We start from the raw sequence: 10,535 nt of genomic DNA, 5'->3' as shown, positions 1-10,535 counted from the left end.
CATTACCCTTGTATTCATTTGAAAATTGTTATCAATAAAAATAGTTATGGGTAAAAATTCATACCCTTATATTTAAAACTGTTGTAAACAAAAATAGTTATCTCCTTGTACTAATTCAAAAAAAAACTGTTGCAAAAGAAAAACAGTTACGAGTGCAAGCTTATATCAAATCTGTTAAAAGAAAAAAACAGTTGCAAAATGAGTTATAGACGATACACAAACACATGTGAAATGTTATGAAAGTTAAATGTAAAAACTTTCTTCAAAATATTGTTAAAGAAAAACATGTGAAAATTCTTATCTCTCTTTTGTATATTTACACCATTATGAAGTTGAGACGTCTTCTTCATTAAGTGTCGTTTATAAAAGGGCCCTCTTTTATAATTCGTACTTATTCAAAAAAGTCACGGAGCATTGAAGCATTTTTAATGCAAAGTTAAAGGGTGAAACAAAAATCCAAACATTAAAATAGGCAGAAAATAAAGCCAAAATATATATATATATATATATATATATATCAAACTTTGCAAACATAAGGCAAAGATTTGTCTTCAAACCCCGAAACAAGATAGGGGTAAACCAACCGATTATTGACGAAAGGAACATAAGCGGTGGAGTTATCATTTGAATATCTAAGTTTTGCACTCTTTTTTCCTTCGTCCGGTTTTTGTCCCTGTTGGGTTTTTCTGGCAAAATTTTTAATGAGGCAGAGGCAAGGATGAAAAGGATAAAATCTTTCACTTCCCGGTCACATCATAGTGAGTAATCGGAAAGTGGGGGGACTATCTGTATTAGTGAAAATTAGACTCGCCATATGGGTCTATTAAATGACGACACATGTCAGTAAAGTTTGAAGAAAAGTGAAGAATGACATGTAAAGATGATATGTTAAACACCCCCGGGACCGAACATACTCATACCGTGCCAGTTAGCCCCGAAATTGATTATCATGAAATAGCCCAGATCAGGCGCGGGAGAATATCTCATAATTACAAATGAGGAAGGAATAAATTAATCCTGGATTATATGGGATTTACCATCATTACACCATCAGCTACAAATCAATTATTAATAAATGCAATAAATGATTGTAACGGTCAGAACAAGGCAATCAATTACGAGATTGACTCAACAGGCACAAGATTGACTCAACATGCACGAGATTGACTCAACAGGCACGGGATTGACTCAACATGCACGAGATTGACTCATTAATTACGGAATTAATTCATCAGTTATAGAATTAACTCATCAGTTACGGAATTCCAGCATTTACATAGTTGTTACAAGTCTTCCAAAAGTAATGGATGGATTGAGTAAATGCTCATAATGGACCCTTAATTCAAGGAGACTAGTTACTTAGATTTAGCTCGATAAATAGACATATTTTTACCACCATTAGGGGAATCTTATTTTCTTCTCTACAATTCTATACATTGTAATTCATAGCATCTTGCTCCCAAGTTAGCCATAGTTCGGCCCTTCAAGCTCTATTCGGCTCATTATCCTATCAAGGATCATTCAATAAGAATTCTTTCTTCTCTGCTTTATTTTTATTATATTATCTGTCATTGAATTTATTTCTCACTTCTCTATCACGTTGTATTAACGAAATTTTATATCTTTCAGATTGAATCGGTTGCTTGTGGCCAGTCATATAAAATTATTGTTTTGACCTTGAAAACTATTTTTTGGGTTAAACAATATGTTAGGGTGTAATTGGAAAGAAAAATAGGAAACAATCCCACCACACCAAATTGATTGTTTCAAAAAATGGGACTTTTCATTGTTCCGGAAAAATAGATTCAACAATATAATACAATCAACTTTAATGTAACAATCAAAACAAATATTATTTTAAAATAACAATACAATACGATACAATAAATAACAACCATCCAAATAAACCGTTAGGCTTTCAACGTAATATAATCACAAAAATGACTTTTAACCAAGAAATGGGTACTAGCCGCTAAAATACAATTTCAGGAAATTTCTGATGCATTGACGAGTAAATGCAGCAATGTATTAGCTCGTGTGAGAAATTTCATGGTGATGGAATTCTGCAAACTGAAGACCACCATGGCACACACCATACTCTATCCCTTTTATCCTTTTTTGGGTTTTCCACTCGTGGTATTGGTAAAATATATAAAATAAAAAATATAAAAAAAAGAAAAGGGCAAAAGTTTGGTGCACTAAGCTCCCGTTATGCGCGGGGTCCGAAGAAGGGCCGGATTACAAGGGTCTATTGTATGCAGTCTTACCCTGCATTTGTGCAAGAGACTGTTTCCACGACTCGAATCCGTGGTCTCTGGGTCACATGGCAACAAATTTAACAGTTACGCCAAGGCTCCCTTCATTCGTGATATTGGTAGTAATAGCAAAAAGATTTTCCTTGTAAATCCCCTAACTCTAACGTGGATGTTTGTCTTTGGCCAAATCAGATTTGGTGCAGAAAAGTTAATACGAGGACATCAATTGCTAATCTAGCAGTAAATTGTGCAGGAAATATAGTTCATCTCCGACCAAACCTAACTCTGATGACAAAATCAAAAAACATCCATAAGTTTGAAAGTGGAAATCAAAAAGTGGCCGGTGCATCATACTGATGCTGATTTGCTCTTCAACTTCTGCACCATTTCTACAGAAACTCAATAATTTATTTCTTAAGTCATACATGGGTCATTTCCTTCTTAGGGCTTGCCTTCGCTTTCTTGACTATTTCAGCCATTACTGACGTTGAAAGAAAATATGATGACCCATTAACATTAAGGGATGTGCAATAGCTGAGAGGCAAAATGTACTTCCTAAACCTATATTAATTCTCAGAAGTCAATTATTAATAAAAACAACGTGGAAATTGAGAAAGGACATGAATAATTAATGGGACTGTGGGAGCATCTGTTTCGATCGAGACACTTGCATGCCATAAATGTGTCACTCATAACATATCATTATCAGATTGGACCTTTTTTTTACTTAATTATAACATTGAACCAAGGGGGTCAAGCAGGGCCGGATTCAAGATTTTAAAGTTATGGGTGCTAGCCGATAAACTTTTTGAAAGAACGGGAAAAAAAGAATTTCATTATGGGTGCTCACTCAATATTTATAAAAATATTTTATAATTGCCTATGCAAATTTACTAAATCTGATCAAAAGACAAGCACCCACAACTCACCATGTAGATCCGCCACTGGGGTCAAGCGACATCCATTCGTCGGAAAATTACACTATATTGTCAAATAATTTTTTATTTTATATATATTTACTATACGTTGACTCTCCTTAACTTTTCGATGTATCTAATTGTTTATATTTTGACACCCCTTAATGAAAATTCTGATTTCGCCACTACATGATACTGTAGCAATTTTTGCCAAAGATGCGGCCGCAACTAAAATACTATTGCCATTTGATTTCCATTCATTGCCGCCTTTCACTGCCATATGCTTTAACAAATAGCCCACGTTGAACATGCATTTTCTTTTGCATATTCCGTCCAACTCCTGCACTCATTAATCCAAATAAATTACTCCCTATGCCCACTTTTTGGTTCAAGTACTTAATTGGTATATGGTTAGGACACCTCAATATTTTTAACTAGTTTTCCTTAATAGTGATAACATATTTGGCCCTTAGGCTTTGGAATTTTCCATGAACATCAGTAGTTCTTGAATACTAATTCCATCCACTACGTTTTTGCCTAAAAAGTTTCAATTTGCATGATTAAGTTAGTGAACATTACAGATTTCTAGTCACATAGTTTTGATAAACAAAAAATTGGGCCAATTCATGTGTACTCACCACATGCTTCTTGTTGCTACTAACTGCATTCACAAAATTTACATTACAATTGGAGTAACGAAGAAAAGAATTAAGCAATAATCATATTTTTCAGAAGCTGGTATGCCATATTGCTCCATTTCCCTCTCCACATCGCTGGTGGACCTCTTCCATCCTTTCTACTGATTTACAAATTCCGCTACAGCTCCAATCGAATGATGCAGCACAAGTGTTCCCTGCTTGGGCCTTCCACTCGCAATCTTTCAGTTAAGAAGGCAAATAATCCAGTCACGAAAATGAATGTAATAATGCACTGACAATAGCAGTGGTGTGTAAACTTCAGGGGGAATTGCACAAAGAATGGACTAAACTATTCTTGAGCAATAGTTCAAACTCATCGTATAAGACCAAACCAGATAAGATCGTCCTGTGGAAGCCTAACTAATGAAGAGTCTGCTTGTTGCCTCCAAATAATGTGTGAAATGCAGGCTAAGTGATAACACAATCAAGTATTAAATTTTCAAATATGCACAGATTGGATTAGGTTGATTTTCGCATTGAGCTTCGTATTCAGTCCAAGCACTATGTTGGCACTCTCTAAGATAAGCACTATTGTTTATGATGGAAATATATGTATGCAAGAAAGGAGTAATAATCATTCAATGGATTAGAAATGAGGGTTGGGTTTCCCACTGACCGTAAATGGAAGTTGGTGCTTGCAATTTTTGATAAGAAGTTTCAAACCCGAACTTGTAGGGAAGACTATGAGGTCTAGTTAGGGCAGAAGCATCACCGTACAGCAAAAAAAGACTTAAGGACTCTAGACTAGAGTAAGTGCAATTAGCATCAATATCTTCAGTGGCCTCTATGCCTTTTGGCAAGGTGCAAATTGCAGTGAATACTTCATTGGAATTTCAGTTAAATTTCCATGCGATAACATATATATACCTAAGTACAACCAGGCTTTGGTAAATTATGAAGAACTTGTTTGAGTTTTAGACGAGCTATGTCAACAATCATCAACTCTGCTAGCATTCAAGTAAATACGCGCTAGCGTCTTACCTGGGGGTGTTCCACAGCACAAACTTCGTTCATCAATATGTTCAACATCAAGCCCAATAAACCAAGAGCCAAGAGAAACATCTTCATTTGCATACCTATGGAGAATGTGTCTGAACAGAAATTCTTTATGAATAAACAGTATGTAACCAATAAAGCACATGGATGTGCAACAAACAGAACCTTGAGAAAGAATTTATGAAGCAAGAGGTATACCCATTGATTGATACGTAGGTAGCCAAATCCTTGGAGATTGCATATATTTGTCCAGTTGCATGCCTAAAATACTTATTTCCCTCCTCACCAAATTTCCAGTATTCTGGTTCATGGTATTTCGCTCCTCTGCACAAAAAGTATGTCAAAATTGGAAATTTTAACCTAGAAGCAGAACCGTAGAAGCTCATTAGGATCTACAATCTTACTTCTGTGAGAGAACAGGTCCAGATTTCATGCAACCAATATACACACGAGGTTTAGATCGATGACGGTCTAAAATTGAACCTACAACACCTGTGACAAAATATGCAATTAGTATTAAGCACTCTCCTACTTAGTGTTGTGAGGATGCATCATCAACTGACTTTTTAGCTTTACAATGGGTATAAACCTACCACAACCCTCCTACTTTATCCAGGCTTGGCATCGGCACTGTGAGCAAGCTACACAGGCGTCACCAATTAATTGGAATTAAGTTTTAGTCATATTGGTAGCAATGTTCACGATGAGTCCATTAATCTTGTGAGAGATTCATATGCTAGTAGAAAATGTTGAGAACCTTTATCTCTAGAGAACCTAAGCTTTTAAATATCGGATTTGACATGCTCATTGGAGCGACATGGATAGTAAAAATACAGCCAATCAAACTAGCTAGGGCGTAGTTGTTGTACTCTTCTAATTAATGTGAACCTACAATTGCTCAGATAAAAAATTCAAATAAGTCTGTGCTAACCCAGATTGACATGTACATCATCATCAACTTTAATGAAGAAGTCAGCATCCCACTTTGCCGCTACAGTTGAAAAGTATATTTGAGTCTTAGAGGACAGCTCATGATATCCTTCAACGTGATTCTGCAAGACAAGATGTTATATCACGTAGTAAAACAGTCAAGTGCTCAGTCCACAAAATCCAACCAAAGCTTTAAAGAGTTATGACATGGCTGCTGTTCTTTCCCTCGTGTTGACAGAACTATCAAGGCATATCGTAGATAATAGACTTGAAAATAACAAGATTACAAGACATACTGCAAAGTGAAGATAATGCAATATGGAAATGGAAACAGGAGGAAAGAAGATAAAGAATAAAGGAGCACTGTACTAAACATTAAATACATGCTAAATCAAAGGACCTCTATTTCAAAATGTATAATTATGAACACACTCATACAAGTATATATTTAATCATAAATGCATGAGCTGTTAATCTCATACAAGTATATATTTAATCATAAATGCATGAACTGTTAAAAGAATTAACAGCATGTATAAATGTAGATTGTTAATACCATATGTTTTTTTATCCGGAAGGCGGAAGATTGTCAATGCCACATGCATATACAATTGAAACGTTTTGCTATTAACTTCTTCTGGAATACGGTAGAAGAGAAACTCAGCGAAACTAAAACAGAGTTGAGGTTAAATTGCTATTAGACAAACATGAAAGCATGAGATCGAATATGATAAGAGCTTTTAAATGACATGCACTTAAAGCAGCGAACTTACCAGTCGTAAGAAATCATTATGTTGGGCATCCTCAGCATCTATAGCACGATCCAAGACTCCACCGGGGGTTGCACTGGGTATCATCTCAGGCCATTATTAATATGAAAAGAAAATGGTGACTGCATGACAAATTTCATTTCTAAGAATAATCCTATCCCCGATGTCAATTTACCTGTGCCCTATCACAAACCGTATAATGATGCCCTTCTCCTTTTCCAACTTTCCTAGATCCTCCCCTATATAGTTAATCAAAACAATGTTACCAACAACATTTAGTGGTGTATGGAAATTTTCATACAAGGTTGGTAACTAAACCTTGAGGCATCCAAGTTTCCCTAATTGAATCCCTGCGCTTTCTACTGCTGAAAGCAGTGATGATTCCCATAACAAAGAAAACCTTAGGACGGTTATTCAAAGGTTCAATTACTGGTTTCCTATCAGCAGTAGATCTTTCTTCTTTTTCTGCTTTAGCAGATCTGGCAGCAGCGAGCTTCATTTCCAGAGAAGATATGGTTTTGTCCAATGCCCTAAAATTTTTGTGGCACCACAATGCTATTGGATTATTAAGTAGAATTAAAGACGAGAGTCAAAACTTAATTCTGTTGTATAATCACTAGCTTGGGAGCTATAAACTGAAGGAGGGCACAGAAAGTTACATGATGACATCATGTGTTTTTGAAACTTGGGAGAGGATATCTCCTGCGACCAGAGAAGTATCCTGCATCAACATCAACAACACCGGAAAATCAATTTATCCACTTATCTTGTTAATCCATGAGAACCTAGAATGTCACCTTCCTACTGACTTACCTTTTTCTCGCACTTAAGAAGAGGACGAAGTTCCTGTGACTTATGGTCTCCAGATATAGCATCCTCCATAGTTCTAACAGGACTGGGCACTGTCAATAACCTAAGAAAAAAGCAAAGCAACAGGTTGTCAAGTCATACTAGATGTTGCAAGACAACTAACATAGAAATTCAGATCACATAAAATCCAACTACTTAAATTTGGTTATTCAGTTACATTTTCTTTTCTATTTTGGCAGCACCAAATGAATCATTAACATACCACATTATCCAAGTTGAACTATCAAAAGATACTGAATGTGCGAGCTTATTATGACTTGAAGGATTTCAGAAAATCTCAATGGCTTCAACCAAGTTAGTCAAAGCTAACGAGTTCGCCAGTGTCTCCAAAGCCAAAAGTCGCAGTAATATTCTGAACTTATTAGTAGCTTTGTCTTTTCTGGAAAGAATATAATTCATTTCTCCAAGGAAAACAGGCAAAGGTGGTAAAGATAATGAAGAATTAGAAGCTCCATTGACCAACCTTTATACTCTAATCCATTTTATACATCATTCTAAATAAACAGAGGGTCCACGTAGAAACAAAGATGGGCAACTTGTGTGTTCAATTTCAACCTCATTGTCTAAACGAATTGCTGACAATTTAATACAACATGGGCAAAGATACTAAAACATTATTGAAAAGCACCATTGTTGTGTCAATATGGCAATTATTCATCCATCATCATCATCAACAAGAACAACAACCCACCATAATCCCACAAGTGGGGTGTGGGAGGGTAGTGTATACGCAGAACTTACCCCTACCCTGGGTAGAGAGCCTCTTTTTCGATAGACTCTCGGCATCCCTCCCTCCAAAAGCTCCCCACCTTTGCTCTTGGGTGACTCGAACTCGCAACCTCCAACTCATTGAATTCGGAGGAAAAAACCGCAACACAAAATACAAAAACCAAAAGTTGAAAGGGTCTTGAATCTAAAAATCTAAGCTTGATCACATTATACTAAAAAGACCGCATTTTGCAACAACAACAAGTCTCCAAGATCCGTTAAGCAAACTATGTAACTAATTAAGAAAAAATAGATGGGAAATGTTTTCGAGCAAAGATGATTACGGTTAAAGAAGAATGTACCTGTTGACAACAAAAACACCCAAGCAGAAGCTGGCAATGCAAAACACAGATACCCATTTACTGGACACACCATTTGCACCAGCAGCTTTGTACGCTCCTGACCTGCTTCCTATCTTCAACCCCATTTTTTCTTTTTCAAAATCCACACACTAAATTAAGCTGCTTCAGTGCTGAAGCTGAAACTTTTTTTTTTTTTTTTCAATTTGAAATTAAGGACAAAAAACTAATGACCCTCATTGCAAGAAAACTGTTGGAAAAAGAGCACACGCGGTATCATAATCAATCGTACTAATGTTTTTAAGCTAAAAGTATTGGGAAAGGGATGGATTTTCAAAACCAAGCCTCAAACAGGAGAAGGAAGGGACCAGGTTGCAAATAAACAAGACTTCATGCCCTCTATTGCACATATTAATATAATTTCAACAAGAAAGACAAAAAGTCATAACAGCTTCAATTACCACTTTGTCCTCCACTTTGAACAAATGGATGTTATGAATAAAATAATAATTCCAATAATGAATAATGGATATTATTGAGCCGAGGGTCTCCTGGAAACAGCCTCTCTACCCTTCGGGGTAGGGGTAAGGTCTGCGTACATATTACCCTCCCCAGACCCCACTTGTGGGATTATATTGGGTCGTTGTTGTTGTTGTTGTGGATATTATTATTATTATTATTATTATTATTATTATTATTATTATTATTATTATTATTGCTAAGAATGGATAATTATTGCTAGCATGTTAAGCGTTTTTTTATCTTAAATAAAGAGCAGGAGAAAAAATAAAGGAAAGTTTAGCATGTTAGGCATTTATAATTATAAAAGAACTGGCAGAAATTTGAGTTAATGTGCTATCACAATTAGAACTAAAAAACAATTTTAATTATTAAAAGGTTAGATGCAAAGTAGACACCAAACCTTATTCCAAGTAGAGCAGGTTGAAGCAATATGGTATCATTAGGTTTATGGAGTATTATTTTGGTCATGTGTAACAAACACAATTTTAATAAGGTTAGAATCTTTTATGACCTCAACCTTAGTCCAAATTTCTTTTATTTGTTGGCTGAATTGCTCATTTAGTACTTTTTTATTTCATTTTATGTGCCATATTTTTTTTATTTTTAAAAAAGAATATTACTTTTTTATATTTTGAAATTTTAATTACAAACTTATTATTTTATTCTTAATGAAATATTTTCATAGGCACCAAACCTTATGACATATTCAAGGTCATAAATTTCAAAAGTTTTTTTTTATAATTTGAACGTTATGTCTAGTCATACATCATCATATAAAATAAATAGGTAGAGCTAAAATAACAGAAGGTATAAACGACGATTCAAGGAACGATTTCTGTAAACTGTAATGTCAAACAAAAACAGATTAGTACTATTTCTTATTTAAAAGTCGAATTAGAAAAAGAAAAGAATGCATATATATAAGGAGTGAGGATAGTTAAGTAAGTTTACAGGTTTAAAACGACAGGGAAATAAGGCAAAGTGGTGTCCGAAGACGAGACAAGCCGACGTGCGGAGGATACATTCACAATTGCCATGAATATTCACAAAATGCATTAATTATATATATATTTTTTTACCCTTAATAATCAATTGCATTCACGTTTAGTAAAAATATAAATAATGTCATTGATTGAGATAACACATAAATTAAGAAAATATTTAATAAGGGCAAAGTAGTCAAAAACTATTCTTTCTTAAGGGACGTGCACAAGAGAATCACGACACATATTATGAGACAGGAGGAAGTAAGGGATATATAGCAAATTAAAATGTGTTACTATGATGGCACTAAGCAGGCGTGCAAGAGATGGTAATGCTTCAACTTTGTCAAGAAAAATACAACATAAACGAAGATATATGAAGGAAAATTATATAACTGCGACAGCTGGACCAATATTGATTTTGTAGTTTTGGTTAGTAAGACTTGTTAATGTTGAGAGCTGAGAAGATCTGAAGCACGACTTAGTCTCGAGATTAATATATTTTGATATTAAAAATAAATGTGATT

At 35.0% G+C, this 10,535-nt stretch overlaps 1 protein-coding gene across 1 annotated transcript; it reads right to left on the bottom strand.

Moving 5' to 3' along the window:
* Window positions 1–3,737: 3,737 nt before the first annotated feature.
* Window positions 3,738–8,883, bottom strand: LOC104230878 (beta-1,6-galactosyltransferase GALT31A). Its single transcript, XM_009783779.2, has 11 exons — window positions 8,507–8,883; window positions 7,380–7,479; window positions 7,226–7,287; window positions 6,885–7,096; window positions 6,742–6,805; window positions 6,570–6,642; window positions 5,798–5,918; window positions 5,271–5,358; window positions 5,065–5,190; window positions 4,852–4,961; window positions 3,738–4,049 (listed from the first exon to the last, which is right to left on the bottom strand). The coding sequence occupies exons 1-11, from the start codon at window positions 8,629–8,631 to the stop codon at window positions 3,901–3,903; spliced, it is 1,230 nt and encodes a 409-aa protein (XP_009782081.1). The 5' UTR covers window positions 8,632–8,883; the 3' UTR covers window positions 3,738–3,900.
* Between the last annotated feature and the right edge of the window lie 1,652 nt (window positions 8,884–10,535).

This window comes from Nicotiana sylvestris, chromosome 8 (genome assembly GCF_000393655.2).
Source record: "Nicotiana sylvestris chromosome 8, ASM39365v2, whole genome shotgun sequence".
NCBI classification, from domain to species: Eukaryota; Viridiplantae; Streptophyta; class Magnoliopsida; order Solanales; family Solanaceae; genus Nicotiana; species Nicotiana sylvestris.
The sequence above is the reverse complement of the archived record's forward strand: the minus strand, read 5'-3'. Positions and strand labels throughout refer to the sequence as shown.

Coding starts and splice junctions, on each gene's coding strand:
- LOC104230878 (XM_009783779.2), bottom strand. CDS start 8,631: ATGGGGTTGAAGATAGGAAGCAGGTCAGGAGCGTACAAAGCTGCTGGT. Junction 7,288..7,379: donor TTCTTAAGTGCGAGAAAAAG/GTAAGTCAGTAG, acceptor ATGTTGATGCAG/GATACTTCTCTGGTCGCAGG. Junction 4,050..4,851: donor GTGCTGTGGAACACCCCCAG/GTAAGACGCTAG, acceptor CTTAACTGAAAG/ATTGCGAGTGGAAGGCCCAA.